General features: G+C 52.6%; 1 protein-coding gene across 2 annotated transcripts in view; it reads left to right on the forward strand.

Moving 5' to 3' along the window:
- The first annotated feature begins 4,891 nt into the window (after positions 1-4,891).
- Positions 4,892-21,652, forward strand: part of BICD2 (BICD cargo adaptor 2) — a 48,972-nt gene continuing 32,211 nt past the window's right edge. For both annotated transcript variants that reach the window (XM_007969763.3, XM_007969764.3), the window contains exon 1: positions 4,892-5,228. In XM_007969763.3, the coding sequence (XP_007967954.2) occupies positions 4,989-5,228 (240 nt within the window). In that variant the 5' untranslated portion in view covers positions 4,892-4,988. The remainder of the gene's footprint in view (positions 5,229-21,652) is intronic.

A 21,652-nucleotide genomic window follows, 5' to 3' on the forward strand; every position in this document is an offset into this window, starting at 1 on the left:
GGAAAGTAAAGGAATAAAGAGTGGCTACTCCACAGGCACAGCAGCGGTATGGACTGCTTGACTAAGGATACTTACAGTCATTTCTTGATTATATGCTAAAGAAGGGGTGAATTATTCATGAGTTTTCTGGGGAAGTGGTGGGCACTCTGCAGAACTGAGGGTTCATCCCCTTGTTAGACCATATAGGGTAACTTCCTGATGTTGCCATGGCATTTGTAAACTGTCATGGTGCTGGTGGGAGTGCCTTTTAGCATGCTAATGCATTATAACTAGCACATAATGAGCAGTGAGGATGACTAGAGGTCACTTTTATTGCCATCTTGGTTTCGATGGGTTTTTGTCTGGCTTCTTTTTTTTTGAGACAAAGTCTCGTTCTGTCACCCAGGCTGAAGTGCAGTGGCATGATCTCGGTTCACTGCAAACTCTGCCTCTCGGGTTCAAGCAGTTCTCCTGTCTCAGCCTCCTGAGTAACTGGGATTACAGCTGCCCACCACCACTCCCATCTAATTTTTGTATTTTTTTAGTAGAGACGGGGTTTCACCATGTTGGCCAGGTTGGTCTCAAACTCCTGACCTCAGGTGATCTGCCCGCCTTGGCCTCCCAAAGTGCTGGGATTAAAGGTGTGAGCCACCATGCCCGGCGTTGTCTGGCTTCTTTACTGCAACCTGTTTTATCAGCAAGGTCTTTGTGACCTGTATCTTGTGCTGACCTCCTGTCTCATCCTGTGACTTAGAATGCCTAGCCTCCTGGGAATGCTGCCCAGCAGGTCTCAGCCTTATTTTACTCAGCCCCTATTCAAGATGGAGTTGGCTCTGGCTCAAATGTCTCTGACATTATGTCTCCCCAAAATGTATAAAAGTAAGCTGTACCTCGACCACCCCGGGCACATGTCATCAGGACCTCCTGAGGCTGTGTCATGGATGCATCCTTAACCTTGGCAAAATACGCTTTCTGAGTTGATGAAGACTTGTCTCAGACACTTTTTGGTTTACAAGAGCTACACAAGAGGAGAGGGGAAGGAAGAGGTAGGGGAAGAGCCACACTTGAGTGTGCAGGGCCTTGGAGGTAGCTGTGATGATTTGGCTTTGACTCTGTGAGGGTTTCGAGCAGAGTGGGAATGGAACCTGACTTGGGTCTAAGGAAACTCTTGGCTGCCCTGCTGTGAGAGAAGCCTAGGGGAAGGAGCAGCCAAGGAGGCAGTGAGGGGGTGACGGTAATGGTCCAGGTGATAGGGACAGGGAGGGGGCGGGTGGGGGGGCAGAGAAATTCCAGGCAGAAAAGGGCGGGTCCCTGGTGAAGCCTTACTGTCAAGCTGAAAGGCCTGAAACCCCAGCCCAAAATGAGAACTTATATCTGTTTCCCACTCAAATGTTGCCCTTTCCTAAACCACCCACGGCCCCGCCCTGCCCCATCCTGTGCCTATAAGGACCCCAGGCTCAGCCAGCAGAGAGGAGAAGCAGCTGGATGTCGGGGACTATGGCTGGATGTCGGGGACTATGGCTGGATGTCAGGGACTATGGCTGGATGTTGGAGAGAAGCGGCTTGACTTCAGAGTGACAGCTTGATGGTGTAACTTTGGAGAAGAGTCTGGCCAAAGACAGACAGACTTGAGGAGAAGAAGGTGGCATCATTTCTACCCCTCACGGTATTGTGAAGATTGAATGAGGAGATGTATGTCACATACCTGGTAATGTTGGGGACGCAGGCAGAGCTCAGTAAGAGGTGGCTCGTTATCTGCTGCCGGGACCACCCTGCTTCTCTTATGCTTGCCAGCCCCCTATTCCTTCCTGCAGCCTTGGGCTGGCCAATTCCTGTGCATCCTCTGCGCCTCCCTCAGGTGTCTTCTCAGGGAAGGCTGTCCTGATCCATCCCACCCCGTCACACACTGCAACTCCCACCCAGAGCTCTCCCTCCGGCCAGAAGGAAGCCCACAAGGGTAGTTACAGACCCTCTGCCCCCAGCACCTAGGAGAGTCCCTACCTGTAACAGAATGGTCCTGAAGCCTTCCCTGGCCTTCCTTCCACCACCACCACTTGTCTCCAAGTTCAAAGCGTCATGGTCACTCTCTGCATGGGACCCCCACGGTCCTTCTCCATCCCTCCTCAGACCTGCCCCACGGGAAGGTGTGGGTGGGGCTGGGGCGGTTGGAGTCAGATGAGGCTGGATCAGGTGCAGGTGTTGCCCTGAGGCTGTGTGACCTTGGGCAAGTCACTGTGGGGCATCAGTCCCTCCCTTGTTAAGTACACACTCAAACAAGGCTTGTTCCTTCTTTACACTAGGAGCTGTCCCACTTATTAACAATTTGCCCAGCCCAAGACAGTCCCAGGCAAGCCAGGCCGCTTGGTCATCCTATTCCTACTACAACTGATAGTTAATTTCACAAGTCAGACTATGACACATTCTCCTCAGACAAACAAAACACTAAAAAGAATCCGGGCTCCTTGAGGAAATAACTGATTTCAGGTCTGGGACATGGAGAGCACAAGATGATCTTGGAACATCAGACATCAAGGAAGTAATAACAATAACAAATTATGATGTTTTGAAGACGTGGATCCAGCTTGGAGAGCTCCCACGGGCCAAATCTGCTACCATTTGAGCAAGTAAGGAAAGTAATGGATTGTAACCCATGGAGTAAAATAAGAATCCATGGATCCACACTGCTAATGAATGAGAGAGAAGGGAATAAATGAGACGGTATAGCTGCCTCACAGTACAAAGGCAACTCATAAATGGAGAAGGACTGATGGAAATAGAAAAGCAGCCAGTATGGCCGGACATGGTGGCTCACGCCTGTAATTCCAACACTCTGTGAGGCCCAGGCAGGCAGATCATGAGGTCAAGAGATCAAGACCATCCTGGCCAACATGGTGAAACCCTGTCTCTACTAAAAAAAAAAAAAAAAAAAAAAAAAAAAAAATTACAAAAATTAGCTGGACATGGTGGCATGCACCTGTAGTCCCAGCTACTTGGGAGGTTGAGGCAGGAGAATCACTTGAATCCAGGAGGCAGAGGTTGCAGTGAGCTGATATTGCGCCAATGCACTCCAGCCTGGGGACAGAGCCAGACTGTCTCAAAAAAAAAAAAAAAAAAAAGAAAACAAACAAACAAAAAAACCAGCCAGTATGGTAATAATTATTTCAGGCAAGAAGTAGTCTTGAATGCCAAAATTAGTGGGTCAAGGTTTGAGGAGTGATAGGCTATATCTATGGTTGCAAAGTCTTCACTCACGACACTAATTACCAAAGAAAATCCCAGCATCGATCAGAGAGATGCAAATCGACATTATGCGTCTCCCAGCTGGTGCTCTGAAAACTCAGCAACACCTCAGTGAGAGTCCCGCCAGAAACGCCTCACCTCATCTCCCCATGAGCATATACCGGTGTGCACTGCACGCCTCAGAAAGGTCAATCAAAGGAGACTCAGGAAACCTGACGACTGAATGCAACTGGATCCTGGCCCAGAAAAATAATACTGAAGCTCTCCAGTATGGTGTTGGGTCCTCGTGCCATTAGAGTGTGGACTGTGCATTAGATAGTGTCAGGACCCTGTGTGCTGTGATTTCTGCTGTTATGGCTTCTAATTTGGTCTTGAGAGTGACCATAAGCCAAGATAGCCACTCTCTAGGAGAACCGAATGGGTGTGGGGGTCTGGTGAGCTACAATGAGGAAGTAAAATGAAAAGGCACAAAATAGAGGAAATTATTGTTAGGTCCCGGAGAGGTTAGGGACGCCTAAGGGAGGCGGACAAGCAGGTGGGGAGGGGCAGTGAGAGACGGTGGGAAGGAAGGGACTATGCCTGTGCTAGGGTCCTTGGGAATCATCCTTTAGGATTTCCCTTGGGGGCTGCAAACTGGTTAAAGAAAACGCGACGGAAGGGTGAACTCATTTGCAGTACCCCGATACTGGCCATTAGGTGCTATGGCGGTCAGCAGCTGTGGGGTGTGTTTGCGCTTTAGGTCAATGAGATAAGGAATAAACGGGCTCTCTCACACATCACCATATACGGAGGAGAAGTGTTACCCACGCCAAGGCAAAGGGTACGACTGGCTTTCAAACAACTTAAGTCAGGCCTAAAAATAGATGCGGAGACAACAATTGTATTTACCACGTTTATGACCCTGTATTAATGGAAATGTCTTTATTCCCAAGAAACAGACCTTGAAGGACTGAGGGCAGCGCTGAGGTTCCCGCTGGCCCCTGGGCGCCCCCTGCTGGCCCGTCCTCCTCCCGCTCCCAGACGTCTGCACAGAGCATGCGTCACACCGTCCCCGGGTTTCCAGCAGCAGCCGTTCGCCCGCGCTCTCGGATGCGCCTCTCGCTCGCGGCCTCCTGGGCTCTGTCCGCATTGTACGCCCCAGGGTCGGGAGCCCAGTCCCGCCGCCCGCACCCGCCTCCCCTGGGGCTCTCCCGGCAGCCGTCTTGCCACCCCGTGTGGCCGCCGGCTGCCAGAGGCACAAGGGAGCGCGAGGCGCGGCGGCTGAGCAGTGTCCCCGGCTCTGAGTGCTGGGAAGGCCGCGGGGCCGCGCCCACTCGACCGCCGTCCAGGGGACTGCAAGGCGCCGGTGCATCCGGCTCTGACGCTAGCGGCGCGGGCCAATCATGGCCGGGGACGGGTGGGCGCGGGGCTGGACGGGCCTTGTAGTCGGTGCGCGAGTGGGACTACTGTCCCCACAGTCCCCTGGGCGACATCGGCGTCAGTGGCTGCGCCCGAGGGCCCGCCCCTCACAGGTCATGGGCCAATCATAGGCGGGGGCCGGGCGGGCGCCGGGCACGATGGATCTTGTAGTCAGAGCGCGGGCTGGACTCCAGCCCCCAGCGGGCCCCGCGCGCCGGAGGGGAGGAGCCGTGCGGCGGCGCGTGCGGCGGCGCGGGCGGGCGGGCGGGCGGCCGTCGGGGCAGGGCGGCGGCAGCGGCGGCGGCGGTGGCGGCTGAGGAGGGCCCGGCCTGCGAGAGTCTCGGTGGGAGCCGGCTCGGCCCTCGGCCACCATGTCGGCGCCGTCGGAGGAGGAGGAGTACGCGCGGCTGGTGATGGAGGCGCAGCCCGAGTGGTTGCGCGCCGAGGTGAAGCGGCTGTCCCACGAGCTGGCCGAGACCACGCGTGAGAAGATCCAGGCGGCCGAGTACGGGCTGGCGGTGCTCGAGGAGAAGCACCAGCTCAAGCTGCAGTTCGAGGAGCTCGAGGTGGACTATGAGGCTATCCGCGGCGAGATGGAGCAGCTCAAGGAGGTGAGCCGAGCCGCCCTGCCCCGCGACCCCCGCCCGGCGCCGGGGCCTGTGGGCGTCGTCCCTGGCACCAGGGCGGCCAAGGTCAGCTTGCCAAGCGGGGGCCGGCAGGGGTGGGCGGAGGGGGCACGGGCCCAGAGCCGGGGACCCGGGCAGTATGTGGGAGTGGGCCCGGCCTTGGCTAGCGAGCCGGTGCAGCGTCCGTTGCAGACGCCGCTAATGCAGGGGTCCGGGCGCCCTGTCGCCTCCTGCAGCTGCCCGCCTGCTTCTGTGGGGACCTGGGCGGCCCGGGCGGGGCGGGGCTTCGTAAGGGCTGATGCTCTGCGGTGGTCGCTGTTCCGGGTGTGTCTGAGCGTGGGGTGGGGTTGGGAGGGCAGTGGCTGAGCCGAGAACTGAGGCCACGGATGCTGGTGACCCGCTGGGAGAGGCCGATGATGGGCCTGGGTCTGAGTGGCTGCGGCTCTGTCACCTTCAGACAAATCACTTCCTCTCTCTGGGCGCAGCTACTTTCGGAGCGTTTCTGCTTGTTTCATGAGTGCCTCTGAGGTGGGGAAAGGTCGTGGACAGCGGCCTAAGTGAGTAGGGGCTCGGGGTTGCACGTGGAGGTTGCCCCTGGCATGGGTCCCCCAGTACCCTTGCCCCCGGCCCAGCGCTCTGTCCTCATTGCCGGGATTGCGCTCCCACCAGCTAGCACGACTTCCCTGGCCCACTTCCTGTCTTGCCCCCCATCTCAGGCCCTTCCCCTCGCTGTGGCTGGCTGTGTTCCTCTTGGACGGAGACCTCAGTGGTCTGTGTCATTCCCACTGTGGGGAGGGGAGGTTAGACCGCCAGGCTGGTCGAGGGTCTCCAGGCGGCAGGGCAGTGGGAGACCTGGACAGTCCTTCCCCAGCTTCTCTTCTCCCCTTCCCTGACTCCATAGCGTTGTTGGCAGGAGTTGCTTTCTGGGAGGATACACCAGGGTTTGGATCCAGGCTCTGCTCCTTGCTAGTGATGTGGCTTTGGGTAGAGGCGCTCCCTGAGCCTTAGCTTCCCCCCTCTGCAGAATGGGAGTGCAGTACTGCGTACCTAGAAAGGACTGTTGTGAGTGTCATGTATTTGGAAGGGACTGGTGTGGGGTCAGGAGTATAGCCTAGTGGTGTGCTCCCTTCCCCCACTTGGCTGTGTCCTGGTGAGCCCTTGGCTCTTGGTTTCCAGGCTTATCAGCTGGCACCTCTGCTCCGAGTCAGCTCAGACAGGTGCCTAAACCATTTGCAGCCTTCCTTGCCTCCCCCTTGTCTGAGGAGACCAGTATGACCCCCCTCTGTGGAGAGGACAGAATGAATCCCAGCAGGTGCCGAAGTCAATGTCTGGGCAGAGCAGGTGCTCAGTTAGTACCAGTCAGTGGCTGACCCTAGGCCAGCAGGAGCTGGGGCCTTCCCCATCACCCTCAGGACTCCAGTCTGTTTGTCAACAGGTATTGGCGCCTTCTGCAATCCATGCTGCAGTGGCGCTGGAGCTACAAGAGGGGTGAGATGCGGCTGCTCTTGCAAAAGTCCTCATCTTAGGGTGGGGCGTGTGACAGGGAGGCCAGGGGCTCTGAGAATATGGAGTGGGAGTGGCCTCAGCCGAATTCTGGTCTCCTGTAGTGGGGCTCACCCTCTCCAGCAGGCAGCACTTTCTGTTCGAGCACTTTTCCCTCTGCACACAGAGAAGCATCCCTCTTCCTCCTACCAAGTGCATTGTGAGCCGCTCCTGGGCAGCCTCGACAGTCCCTGTCTCTGTCCACAGCTTGGGTTTGGCAGTGTCCTCTGTGAGAAGGAATTGTTGCTGACCTAACTTGTCCCCACTTTGATGCCCTTCATTTGTCAGCTCTTTGCTATTCTGACACAAATGTTTTGGCACAGTGAAGAATCTTGGCATTTTCGTGGCATGTATCTGGAGGATGAGCCCCTAGCAGAATCGGGAAGAGGGTGTATCTGTTTCTCTGGGTGCTCTTTAGGCATCTGCTTGCCGATTGTTTTTTGTCACCACCTGGCTTCCCCATGTACTGGCCACATGGCCTTGGGCAAATTACTGCTCTGTTCAGAGCCTAGTTCTCGTTTGTAAGGTGGGATAAGAGTGTTTCTGCCCAAAGTCTCTAGCAGAGTCTAGAGGAATGTGCATCAGCGTCTCAGTTTCAGTAAATGTTGCCAAAAAGTTTGTACCAGTTCACCCCCCATCAGCAGCATGCCTGTTCCTCACACCCATGCCAACACAGGTCTAGCTAACCTATTTAATTGTGGCCAATATCATAGTTGAAAATATTAACTCTTTATTAAAAAAAAAAAACCACAAGATTTAAGGAGACAATAATTGTGGGTTTTTTTCTTCTCCTGTAGAGAGGTGTACCGCCTTAATTCTTTAAAAAACTTTATTTCTTGAACTAAAGTGCATTTAGTTACTAACAGATTGTGCTCCAAATGGCGTTGCTGTGCTCCTGCCCTGCATTTGTACTAACAGGACCGTTGAGGGAAGGATGCTGGCCTGCTGGTCCCGGTGTGTGGGTTTCCCATCAGAGCTGAGGAGGGTCTTGTGGTGGTGAATGGGAGACAGTACCAGTCCTGTTGCCTTTCTCATGCAGTGGGAGATGTGTCTGTGTCCTGCCAACATCATAGCACGGTGCTGGCTGAGGCCACGAGTGAGGAGGGTGCTCCGTGGTTGATTTTGCCTAATCATTCTGCTAGTGATTTCTGGAGTCTAACTCAGTAAGAGCCATATCTGTCCCAGTTCCCACTGCACCCTTTCCCTTCCTCTCCCTGGAATGGTGGGGAAGATAATTAGATGGGCTTTGGTCAGCAACCTGGTGTTCCTTGTCCTGCGTGGCCGTGGGACACTTTGCCCTGTGTTCTCAGCTGCAGCTTTAAGAGGACAGGTGTGCTGAGGTGGCAGCTCCTGCCTCCAGGGCACAAGCAGGGACCTTAGCTAGGTGGGCTGAGGCTAGGTGCCCATGTGGTCCTCATGGTCAGGGGAGGATAACGGGGGAGGATAATGGGGGAGGTCTGGGAACAGTCTTGACTCCACCTGAGCTCAGGCTCAGAGAGGAGGTCTGGACACCCTCACTGCCTTGGTGTGCCACCTCGGTGCCATAGTGTCAAGCTCTGGAGCATCACTGTCCTTGTCTGAGAGGTGCGTGTGGGTGGAATTGGGTGTTGGACTGGGCACAGCACCCAGCACGCAGCAAGTGCTTTGTAGGTCTTCTGCGGACTGAATCTCATGCCTCACTCAGGTCTCTGTCTCCTTGCTGCTGCACTTGCAGCTTCTCCCCGTTCTCGTCCTTGTCCCGGCTCAGTCTCAAGTGGCTTCCATTGCCACCTCCGCGGGGCCGCCCTAAGCATTGTCTCATGCCCCTACAGCCTGGCTTGGGACTGCCTTGCCTCTCCTGTGCCCACATTCACCCTTTGTCTTAGAAGTCCCACCTGCCCTTCAAGCTTGGGTGCCTCTAAAGTTCCCCTGCCTGCTGCCTTCTGCACTTGCCGAGCCCTGTTCCCAGCACCTGGGCAGCTGCAGGAAATGGGGGCAACAGGGGGATTGGCAGAGGATCCTCCAGGAGGTTCCTCTGCAGAGTTACCGGGGGTGAGGCCCAGCCTCCTTGATTGTTTGCTTCCAGAACAGGAAAAGTCCTGGTCTTGGATAAAGCAAGTGTGGGATTCTCCCATTCCTCTGATAACCCTTGAGAACATCCTTGTGTCCATTTCTGAACAGAAGGCTGTTGGGAGCAGCGAGGTTCTGGGAGACCCAAGGGCCTTTCAGGGGGCTGGGTGGTGGCAGTGGTCTGCTGGTGGTATGAAGTAGCCTGGTGTGGGTGGGAGTTGGGGCCCTGTGAATCCTTGAAGCACAGATGGGTCTGACAGTTGGAGCGAGGCAGCTATAGGCATCCAAAGATGATGACCCTGTGGCCACACCGTTGTCACTTAATTGTTGGGCAACTCTCTCCTGCCCGGGCCTCTCTTTCCCGCTTTTAGAATATGGGGCAGGGAATCATGAAGGAATATTTAGGGACCCTTACACTTTTAAAAATGTCTGAAACTCCCACATCGAGCCCTGTTGCTGTTTCTTCCTGCAGGGCCTGGTGACTGGGCACTTGTATATCTCAGTCATCCTGGGACCTGGCCAGGGAGTCTGCCCAGCCCTAGGCATGCGGATGGTGTGCTCCAGGCCAGCCCTGCCAGCATGTGGAGGCGTGGACCTGGCACCCTCCACGGGATTCAAGGCAGGCACAGCTGTGATGGAGCAGCTCGTCTTTGGGGACGCCAAGCGAGCATGCTTTGTGGCTTAGCAGGTGGATCCGGAGCAAAGCCAGGCCTAGTGCTGGGAGCCGCTGGGCCCCTGGGGGTGCCTGGCACCACCTGAGTAGGACCGACTGTATATGATGTTTGTCCCTGTGGACTCCATACTGACTCCACAGTGGGAGTCTGGGCCCTGCCTGGTCTCCCAGGAGCTTGCGGCCCTAGATGAGCCGCTGCCTGTCTGGGCCATGATGGCCATGATGGGTTAATAATGATGCTGCTTACCTTGGCCCAGTGCTCTGTGAGCCCTGAAGGTCGGGGAGGGGTGTCCCTGTGTCCTTGTCTGAACATCCTGCCTAGGTCCATATAGGATTCCTGCTAGGTCTCCCCTGTCACTTAGGGACCACAGTCCCTTCCTTTGAGGGAGGAGATCAGTTTCTTTGTCAGTTTTGGGCATCCCCCAGTCAGTCGGACCTGCTTCCCCATGCACGTGGACCAGATGAAACTGTCACACACATCGGGGGTAAGAAAGATTTGGTTTCTTCTCAGACAGTACACCAGCTGTTTGAGGTGGTGGTGGCTGGTAGCCAGGGCTGGCCAGGACTATGCAGGCTTTGACAGGTAATTGGCCCTAGACCCTGTGTTGTCCAGTGTTCAGAGTGTGGCCCCTGAAGCTGAACTCCGGAGCAGGAGAGGGCCCAATGTGGCTGCCTAGCTGCCGCCTTGGGCTCAAACCCTGCTGTCCCAAGCTGGGCTCTGCTCTGCTGTGGGAGGTGGATGGAGAGATGGGGACTAAGTGGCAGGCAGGCGCCCCTTGCCACCCTCAGAGCATCGCAGGCCAAGGGTAGGGTTAGGGTTAGGATTAGGGTTAGGGTTAGGAGGAAGCCACTGGGGGCCCAGCTTCTTTTTTAGAAGCTACTGTGTTTTAAAAATCATATGTTTGCGTTAAGAACAGCAGAAAGTGGAGAGAACAGTGTCAATAGGACCTGTGTAGACGGTGCAGGACAAATGTGGGGAGCACTGAGCGTTTCTCCCTGCCAGCTCTTCTTCCCTTGTGAGTGTGTGATGTGTACAAGACACCATCAAACAGGGGAAAGACTTTGTGTGTCTGTAATAGTTGTTGTTTTTTATTAAAGATAGTTTGTTGCTACTCTGAGATAGAGAAAAGCAGGTTTAATTCAAATGAATAAAGACAGGAAGGTTTCTTTGGATCCAGAGGTTCTGTGGCACTTCTAGCTCATGCTGTTGTGTTATTATATGAAATAATTGTCATGGTTTGCTTTTTATAGTTGGCTTTAAAATTTATTATTATTATTATTATTTTATTTTATTTTTTTGGTAGAGACAGGGTCTCACTATGTTGCCCAGGCTGGTCTTGAACTCCTGGGCTTGAGCAATCCTCCTGCCTTGGCCTCCCAAAGTGTTGGGATTAGAGATGTGAGCTACCACACGTCATCTATGGTTTGCTTTTTTTTTTTGAGACGGAGTCTTGCTCTGTTGCATAGGCTGGAGTACAGTAGCTCGATCTTGGCTCACTGTAACCTCCGCTTCCCGGGTTCAAGCGATTCTCATGCCTCAGCCTCCTGAGTAGCTGGGATTACAGGCGTGTGCCACCACACCTGGCTAATTTTTGTATTTTTAGTAGAGACGGGGTTTCTCCATGTTAGCCAGGCTGGTCTCAAACTCCTGACCTCAGGTGATCTGCCTGCCCCAGCCTCCCAAAGTGCTGGGATTACAGGCGTGAGCCACCGCACCTGGCTGTTTACTCGTTATTTATTTATTTATTTATATTATTATTATTATTATTATTTGAGACAGAGTCTAGCTCTGTTGCCCAGCATGGAGTGCAGTGGCGTGATCTCGGCTCACTGCAAACTGCCTCCCGGGTTCAAGCAATTCTCCTGCCTTAGCCTCCCAAGTAGCTGGAATTACAGGCATCCGCTACCATGCCTGGCTAATTTTTGTATTTTTAGTAGAGATGAGGTTTCACCGTGTTGGTCAGGCTGGTCTCAAACTCCTGACCTCAGATGATCCTTTCACCTTGGCCTCCCAAAGTGCTGGGATTATAGGCGTGAGCCACTGCACCTAGCCTTTACTCATTTTTTTTTTTTTTTTTTTTTTGAGACAGAGTCTTGCTCTGTCGCCCGGGCTGGAGTGCAGTGGCCGGATCTCAGCTCACTGCAAGCTCCGCCAACCGGGTTTACGCCATTCTCCTGCCTCAGCCTCCCGAGTAGCTGGGACTACAGGCGCCCGCCACCTCGCCCGGCTAGTTTTTTGTGTTTTTAGTAGAGACGGGGTTTCACCGTGTTAGCCAGGATGGTCTCGATCTCCTGACCTCGTGATCCACCCGTCTCGGCCTCCCAAAGTGCTGGGATTACAGGCTTGAGCCACCGCGCCCGGCCCTCCTTTACTCATTTTTTAAAGCCACCTTCTTCGTTGGATGTTTTAGACATAACCAAAGGTGGAGAGAATAATAGGGTGAGTCCACATGTGCTCCTGCCCTGCACCAGCAGTTTGCAGTTGTGGCCAGTCTTATTTCTTTACTGCAGTTCATCTTGTGTGGCTGTTTCTGTAAATATATCCGTTGTTTTGCTAAGAAGATAGAATATTTTCTTTTTATTTTGTTTTTGAGAGGGAGTCTCGCTCTGTCATCCAGGCTGGAGTGCAGTGGCGCGATCTCGGCTCGCTGCAAGCTCCACCTCCCGGGTTCACACCATTCTCCTGCCTCAGCCTCCCAAGTAGCTGGTACTACAGGCGCCCGCCACCTCACCCGGCTAATTAGAATATTTTCTTATAAAACTTAACCATTGTTGAATTTTCACACCTAAGAAACTAACAAAAATTCTTTAGTGTCATCTGTTGTCCAGTCAGTGTTTGGACTTCCCCAGTTTGGCTCATAAATTTCATTTTACAGTTGCTTTGTTTGCTTTAGAAGGCAGGCAGGATCTGCAGGTTGCATTTGGTTGAAGGCCTTGTCATTTTTTTTGTTTGTCTGGAGACAGTCTTGCTCTGTCGCCTGGGCTGGAGTGCAGTGGCGTGATCTTGGCTCACTGCAATCTCTGCCTCCTGAGTTCAAGCAATTCTCCTACCTCAGCCTCCCAAATAGTTGGGACTATAGGCGCACGCTGCCACACTCGGCTAATTTTTTGTATTTCAGTAGAGATGGGGTTTCACCATGTTGCCCAGGCTGGTCTCGAACTCCTGAGTTCAGGCAGTCAGTCCACCTCTGCCCAGCAAGCTGCTAGGATTACAGGCCTTGTCGCTTTAAAGACAGCGCCATGTGTGGCCTGTCCTGTCCCCTTTCATACTATGCTGGCATTAGCCCTGGCTATTCTATTATCATGCTGTGGAGGATGCCGGTAGGCGGAGATTCCTACTTTATCTGTCCCTGCCAGATGCTTTACTCTTGTCTTTCTCTTTTATTTACAGACGTATGTGTCTTTAAGCCATTGAACATGTATAAAAGTGTGCTGCTGGCTGGACGCAGTGGCTCAGGCCTGTAATCCCAGCACTTTGGGAGGCTGAGGTGGGCGGATCATGAGGTCGGGAGATCGAGACCATCCTGGCTAAAACGGTGAAACCCCATCTCTACTAAAAATACAAAAAAATTTGCTGGGCATGGTGGCGGGCGCCTGTAGTCCCAGTTACTTGGGAGACTGAGTTAGGAGAATGGCGTGAACCCAGAAGGCGGAGCTTGTGGTGAGCCGAGATCGTACCACTGCACTCCAGCCTGGGCAACAGAGCGAGACTCCATCTCAAAAAACAAAATAAAAACTGTGCTGCCTTTTAATCATTATTTTTAAAAAATGAACTACTTAGAAAATTTTTAGTTTTATAGAAAAATTTCAAAAATAGTACAGAGTTCCTGTATACCCCACACCCAACTGCCCCCTTATTATTATAACATTGTACATTAGTGTGATATATTTGTTACAATGGCTGAACCAATATCACGGCATTATTATGAATACTTTATTCAGATTGCCTTAGTTTTTACCTGATGTCCTTTTTCTGTCACAAGTATTGTCTCGGATATCACATTACATTTAGTTGTCGTGTCTACTTAGGCTCCAGTTGACTGTGACAGTTTCTCAGACCTTCCCTGTTTTTGATGACCTTGACAGTTTTCAGGAAGATTGGTCAGGTGTTTAGTAGAGTGTTTTTCCCTCGGAATTTGTCTGATGTTTTTTCTCATGGTTAGATTGGGATTATGGGTTTGGGGGAAGAAGATCACAGAAGTAAATGCCCTTCTCATCACATATCAAGAGTGTGTATTGTCAACATGACCTGTCACTGCTGCTGTTGACCTTGATCACTTGACCACCACTGTAAAGTTATTCTTTCTCTTCCCGTCCCTGCTGTATTCTTGGGAAGGAAATTACTGTGCATAGCCCACACTTGAGTAGGGAGTTTGCTCCACCTCTTTGAGGGCAGGGTGATATCTACATAAATTATTTGCAATTTTTTTTGCGTGGGAGACTTTTCCCTCTCTCCCACTCTTGTTTATTTTATCAATGTAGACTCATGAAAGTTTATTTTATTTATTTTTTGTGAGGCAGAGTCTCACTCTGTCGCCCAGGCTGGAGTGCAGTGGTGTGATCGTGACTCACTGCAGCTTTTGTCCTCCTGGGCTCAAGTGATCTTTCCACCTCAGTCTCCCCAACAGCCAAGACTATAGGCATATGCCACCGCCCCCAGCTGATTTTTAATTTTTTTTAGAAGGTACAGGGTCTCACTATGTTGCCCAGACTCGTCTTCAACTCCTTGGCTCATGTACTTCTCCTATCTTGGCCTTCCAAAGTGCTGGGATTGCAGGCATGAGCCACTGTGCCCAGCCCATAAAAGTTTATTTTGTTCTTTGGGTTATAATCCAACATTACCTCATTTTGTTGCTCAAGTTGCTCCAGCTTTGGCTCTTGAGAGCTCTTTTAGATGTCTTAGACCCCCTTCAATATACCACATCGTGGTGCTGCTTTTTTTTTTTTTTTTTTTTTGAGACAGAGTCTTGCTCTGTTGCCCAGGCTGGAGTGCAGTGGCCAGATCTCAGCTCACTGCAAGCTCTGACTCCCGGGTTTACGCCATTCTCCTGCCTCAGCCTCCGGAGTAGCTGGGACTACAGGCGCCCGCCACCTCGCCCGGCTAGTTTTTTGTATTTTTTAGTAGAGACGGGGTTTCACTGTGTTAGCCAGGATGGTCTCGATCTCCTGACCTCGTGATCCACCCGTCTCGGCCTCCCAAAGTGCTGGGATTACAGGCTTGAGCCACCGCGCCCGGCCTTTTTTTTTTTTTTTTTTTTTTTAAGTGCTTCCTTTCTTTCTGGCGCTACAAGATGTTGCAGACTTATCTGTTTCCTGCCTCAGTCGTAGAATCAGCTATTTACCCCAAGAAGCCCTGGTTTCTTTAGTTGAGAAAGATGTTAGAAACCAAGATCTGGTTGCTAGGTGTGCTCATTGCTATTAGGGTGTCTTTGATTTAAGGCCTGTCAGCTACAGAACAAGGAAATTGTTTTGAAAATGCAGTTAGTGGCCGGGCGCAGTGGTTCATGCCTGTAATCCCAGCACTTTGGGAGGCCAAGGTGGGCGGATCACCTGAGGTCAGGAGTTTGAGACCAGCCTGACCAACATGGCGAAACCTCGTCTCTACTAAAAATACAAAAATTAGCTGGGTGTGGTGGTGGGCCCCTTTTAATCCCAGCTACCCAGAAGGCTGAGGCAGGAGAATCACTTCAACCCAGGAGACGGAGGTTGCAGTGAGCCGAGATCGCATCATTACACTCCAGCCTGGGCAACAGGAGCAAAACTCCATCTCAAAAGAAAAAAAAATGCAGTTAGTATATACTAACACCATGTATATACACATGTCAGTAAATATACCTATATGTATATTTAGTTAACCATGAGTTCATGCTGGTGTAATGAACTCTAATCCATTACCACATGGATTGTTCTTACCATCTTCCCTTGCTTATCTGTAACCTCCCACTCCCAACAGTGAGACACCTGGCTCCCACCATCCACCATCCAGTAACTTAATTGTTTCATTCCAGTTCACATGTACAGCGGTAACAGAACTGTTAACCTGGGTCCCCATGGGAAACAATTTTATCAACTACAGTGCTTTTATATACTTCTTTTGCCTTTAGTCTTACAGACTCTACTTATTTCCAAAGTTACTTAAGTTAGGGCTGGGCTCAGTGGCTCACACCTGTAATCCCAGCACTTTGGGAGGCCGAGGAGGACTGATCGCCTGAGGTCAGGGGTTCAAGACCAGCCTGGTCAACATGGCGAAAACCTGTCTCTACTAAAAATGCAAAAATTGGGCGTCTGCAGTCCCAGTTACCTGGGGAGGCTGAGGCAGGAGAATCGCTTGAACCCAGGAAGCCGAGGTTGCAGTGAGCCGAGATTGCACCACTGCACTCCAACCTGGAAGACAGAGACTTGTCTCAAAAAAAAAAAAAAAAAAAAACCAACCACGTGGCCAACATGGTGAAACCCTGTCTACTAAAAAAAACAAAAATTAGCCAGGCTTGGTGGTGTGTGCCTGTAGTCCCACCTACTTGGGAGGCTGAGGCAGGAGAATTGCTTGAACCCAAGAGGCAGAGGTTGCAGTGAGCTGAGATCTCGCCACTGCACTCCAGGCTGGTTGACAGAGCGAGACTCTGTTTCAAAAAAACAAATTAAGAAAAAAGAGAGTTGCTTAAGTTAGTGCTTTATTCTCCCATCCCCTTCAGTGAGGTTGTTTGATACATTTGTAATACAATTAGATTATTTTGTTACATTCTACATTCCAGTCCAGGATCCCTTGATCTCCCAAATGATTTTGTAAAACAATTCACATACTAATATATTAAGGTTCACTGTTTGTTTTTATAAATACAGTGGCGTTTATCTACCATTACAGGATCATACAGAATAGTTTTACTGCCTTAAAAAAAAAAAAAAAACAACCCTATGCTTCACCTGCTTAAATCCACCCCCATCAACCTCTGGCAACCACTGATCTTCTTAACACATCGTATGGTTTTGCCTTTTCCAGAATGTCACATAATTGGAATTAAACTGTATGTGGCCCTTTTCAAACTGGCTTCTTTCACTTAGCATTATGCACTTAAGATTTATCCATGTTTTTTTGTGGCTTGACTGCTCTTTTTTTCTTCTTAAATCATAATAATATTATATGGGTGAACCACAGTTTATCTGTTCACCTACGGAAAGACATCTTAGTTGCTTCTGCTTTTTGGCAAATATGAATAAAGCTGCTTTAAACATTCACGTACAAGTTCTAGTGTAGACCTAAGTTTTCAAACCATTTGGGTAAATACCTGAAGAGTCTGATCGCTGGATTGTATGATAAGACTGTATTTAGCTTTATGAGAAACTGCTAGACTCTTCCAAATGTGAATACCATTTTCTGTTTCCGCCAGCACTGAACAAGAGTTCCCTCTCCTCAGGCTCCACCCTCATAGTTCGTCCTGTGGTGGGAAGAACTCTGGGGATTGCAAGGAGATGGCGTAAGATTCTCCTGCCACTTGCTGATTGTGAACCTTGCTGGTGTCTCTTTCTAAAACAGTACTAATAAGGTGAAGAAGTGTGATGAGGGTTAGAGATGAAGTGAGGAGAAAACCCGGGCTACAGCCATGCTCTCCTGTGGTTTTCAACCCAGCCTGGCCCAGGCTGCTGTGCCCACTGTGCCATCCGCCCCTCACTTGGAACAGATGTGGTCTGGACAGCTGCCTGGCAGGGCCCCCAAGCTGTCCCCTCCTGCCCTGACTACAAGCTGTTGAATGGAGATTTGTGTCAGGGCAGCCAGCTGCCATGGAAGATGAGGGCTGGTCCCCAGGCCCCAGGACTGGCTTCTGTGTCCTTGGGCGGGGGAGCCAGGGTCTGTGGGGACCTTTGCCAGCCCTGGGCGCAGCTGGCCAGAAGCCTGTCTGCTGACACTGGGGCAATTAGGGTGTAATCTTCTCTAAATGGCACCCAATTCTGGCTAAATCCCTCCTGCCCAGGGATGAATTCCCAGTTTTCTAAAAGCAGCTTAGCATTTGGACATTGCCCAGGGCAGCTGGGGTTCGCGGTTGGCGATGGGATGGCTGCTTCCGATTGATGTGGGCCTTACAGAGGAGGGGCCGTGGGTAGGCAGAGGCTGGTGACAAGCACCACAGCCCTACAGTGTTCCCTGTGTGGGTGCCTCTCAGCCCTCAGTCCTAGCGATCCCCACATCCACAAGTGTAAGTACTCCTTGGGAAATGCAGTTCCAAAGCCACACAGTGGGAAGGGTGGGCCAGCACCCCTCAGCCTCCTGTGGTGTGAGGGACAGATGGGTCTGCAGAGGGGCTTGGGCCTGGGCTGGTCCTGCGGTGCCCAGCCTGATGGATATAGGCTGGCAGAGGTGGGTGGGTGCTGTCTCCTGGCCTGGAGGCCCCACTCTCTCTTCCTGACCTGGACCCCAGTCCCCAAGAGGCACCACCCTCTCTTGTAGGGACTCCTGCATCTTTCCCAGGCTCCTGCTTGAGTGCTCCTGGGCCTCCTTCCTCCTCCCTGTCTGCCTGCCAGGTGAGGCTGTCTGAGTTCCTCAGGGACCACCTCTACCTCCTGCCCCCCTCCTGTTACCCCCTTCCCCCGCCATGTACCACTTCCTCTGGGAACCATCCTGTGGCAAAGAAGAAAAATGGATTTTGGAGTAAGAAACCTTATGGTGCCACTCAGATGAATCATCTCACCTTGTTGATCCTCTCAGTTTGTTCACCCGTGAAAGGGAGCGATAAAGGTTTTTACTTTGCAGGGCTTGTGTGAAGACACATGATTCACACTCACCTCTGTCCGCTCCTGGGGGCCCTGGACCCCACATCCTTTGTTGCCTGTGTCTGCTTAGGGAAGTACCTTTTGAATAAAGAGAGGAGGAAGTTGGTTTGGTGATGGTGGTGGGGTTTCCTGGAGCATCCCCACCCAGCTGGGGGTCGGTGGGAAGAGCTGGCTGAGGGGGTGGTGAGGTGAGGTCTCCCACATAACACCCATGGGATCCCATTGGGTGGGTCGTTGGGTCTGTGAGGGACCCAGGTAGTCAACAGGTCTATTTCTGGCTTCTTAGCTGACTTGGGTTCCAGTAGAAGCATGTGGAGCTGGCTAGTTTGCTTGCACCCCAGGGTCACTGGGGGACTTTCAAAAACTAAAGCTCAGGGGCCACACTCAGACCTATGAAATCAGTCTCAGGAGTGTTTACACTTCCAGAATGATCGCAGGGGAAAGATGCGTGTGGGAGCACCATCCAGTCATTGCAGTTTACACCCGGGAGTCTGAATCCTCCCTGCTCTGCATGTCGTGTGTGATTCAGCCCTGGAGGGGGTACAGCCCCTCAAGTGGAGAACTTGGGGTGCCTCCCTGACCCTCTCTGGAGTGTGCATGAGCAAAGGGAAGACCCAGGACAGGGGCGAGCCTGGGTGCCATTCCTGTTGCTGAGTCACTGGGGTGTATCCCCTCCACTGGCTGGAGAAAGAGGGGTCAAAGAGGAGATGCCCCAGAAGAACCTCCGAGGCCTGCCCACCCTGTACTCCTGGAATTCCCTGCAGTCCTTGCCTCACTGAGCCACATCCAGCGCCTCTCTGCACTCTCAGCATCCTAGCATCTGGCTATTCCCTGGACCTGCCGTGCTGTCTACCCACTTGTGGTGTGGGGCCTGTCACCTCCCAGCTGTGTCCATAGGTCCCCCTGTCTGTCCTTCATTCATGCCACAGATGCTTCCTGAGCCTTGCCACTTGCTGGGCATGGGCTCCTCACTCCGCTCCTGCACTCGCTAAGGAGGTGCAGATGTGTGGTAGACGTGGGTGTCCACCTGTCCACAAGGACAGGCCTGAACCCTTCCCGTGTGAGAAGCCTTGCCCCACCCACACTGTGTGTGTATCTGGATGCTCGGCCCTGCCTCCTGCCTGACCTGTTTCTCAGCATCTGCGAGCTAAAGTGATGGGGGTGCTGGCTGAAGCGAGGGTAGTGTTGGGCTGGGGGGAATTCTGCTGTCCTGGGACAGCTGCTGGACTTTTCCATCCTGCCCAGTGGGTCTGACCCTCCCTGCTGACTCCCTGCTGACCCCACTGTCCTGAGCCATGCACCTGGAGCTGTTTCATGTGTGGCTATGAAAGAGTTGGAGGTCAGAACCTCACCCAGGAGCCTGGCGGGGACTTTGGAAGAAAGCATACCAGCATACAGACCCACTTCCCAGTGTAGCCAGGGGCCTGGGCAAAGTGCTTCTCCACAGAGCTGCCCAGCCTCCCGCACTAGGCCAAGATGCCAGGGGTCAGCACCTAGGAGGGGTCAGGCCTGAGGCTGCTGTTGGTGGTGGGGCAGGTGGTGGACAAGTCCATTCATTCTCTTGGCCCCCAGTGACATACTGGCTCTGAAATTTGGCCTACTGGGGACCCACCAGGGAAGTCATCCAGGTCTGTCTGTGTGGGAGCTTGGCAGCACCACCAAACTGGTGGCCTTTCTCCAGAAGCTGCTGGGAGACCCCTGCCACCCACCTTCCATGTTGGTGTGGTTCACTGTGAGACAGGGCTGAGCCCCATTTTAGTCCAGGCTGCATTTTTTAGGGTGGCCTTTGACCTCAACAGGCAGACATTTCCAGAGCAGCTCTGGCTGCTGACTAGGTGATTGTTTTGTGCAGCTCTCATTTTTAAATTGAGGTATGATTTGCCTGTAAGACCACATGTAGTTGTGCAGTTGTGTGCTCATGTGTGGCTGCCCCATGGTGCAGGTTACCCTGAAGTGCTCAGACCCTTCTTGTCCACCCAGCAGTGCACTGCCTGCCTTCTATAGCGATTAGCTTTCTTCGTAGTTGGTGTATGGTCTTTTGGGTCTGGCTTCTCTAAGAGCCATCACGACGGTTACTTGCATGAGGAGTGAGTTTTCCGCTGCTGAGCATCATCCACTGTGTCATCATTCCAGAGTTACTGCCTTCCACCTGTTGTTGGGCGCTGGGCATTGTGAATGCACCATACTTGGTGTGGACGTGTGGCATGTGCTTCCCTATTTCTTTGGAGACCATGCGGTGTCTCACTTTATCACCCAGGCTGGAGTGCAGTGGCGTGATCTTGGCTCACTGCAACCTCCGCCTCCCGGGTTCACACCATTCTCCCTGCCTCAGCCTCCCCAGTGGTTGGAATCACAGGCGCCCACCACCACACCCAGCTAATTTTTGTATTATTTAGTAGAGACAGCGTTTCGCCATGTTGGCCAGGCTGGTCTTAAACTCCTGACCTTAAGTGATCTGCCCACCTCGGCCTCCCAAAGTGCTGGGATTACAGGCGTGAGCCACCACACCTGGCCAGTGCTTCCATCTTTCTTGGGTGGTACCTGCAGCAAGCCCCTCTCCCCCTCTGTGTTCACATGTCAACACATCCCAGCAGGAAGGCTAGTCCTTTTACTCATGCTTTGCTACCTCAGGTAACCTGCTTCTAGGGAGGGAGGGACCGTGTGTCAGGAAGGAAATGATCTCCATAAATTGTGGGAAGTGGGGCCCAGGGACCACTATGACTGGCTTCAGCCAGATCTCAAGTGTTAGGCAGTCCCCACAGTGAGCCCAAGCTTTCTAGGTTCCAGGCCAAGACCAGGAAGGACTGAGTCCCAGATGTTCATGCACCTAGGAATGGTAGTTTCCAGTTCTCCAGGTGATTCTGAGGAGCAAGCAGGGTTGGGGAACTGGTCAGACAGTTGAGCACTGTGGGCCGGGATCCAGGCCCAGGCCCAGGCCCAGCCACTTCTGGATTATCAGTCTCCTCTTTCTTGCTTTCTCTTCAGACCCTCTTGGGGAACCGTTTATGGAGATGTGTGTTCTCAGAGTTCAGTTTCTCACTTGGGAGAGGAGCTGATACCTCCTGTGAGAGAAGCTAATGAGCTTACGTTGGTACAAACTGTGAAGTGCAGTGGTGCCTTGGGGTTATTGCACTCCTCCCCTGGGCACCCAGAGTCCTCTTGTCTGTTAACAACTGTGTTGTCCTCTGTCTTCCTCCCTCTGGGCCCACATCAGAGCTGGAGGGGTGCTGACGGCAGCCCAAGGCTGGGAAGACATCTGGACAGAGCAGGGCCAGTGAAGATGCCTCAGGACAGGGGACCCCCCTCCCCTGTCCCCACCCTTAGTTAGGTGGATCCCCTTCTGTCATCGCCACACTGCCTCTACCCTGTCTTGGATCTGGGT

This window comes from Chlorocebus sabaeus, chromosome 12 (assembly GCF_047675955.1).
Source record: "Chlorocebus sabaeus isolate Y175 chromosome 12, mChlSab1.0.hap1, whole genome shotgun sequence".
In the NCBI taxonomy this organism is placed as follows: domain Eukaryota; kingdom Metazoa; phylum Chordata; class Mammalia; order Primates; family Cercopithecidae; genus Chlorocebus; species Chlorocebus sabaeus.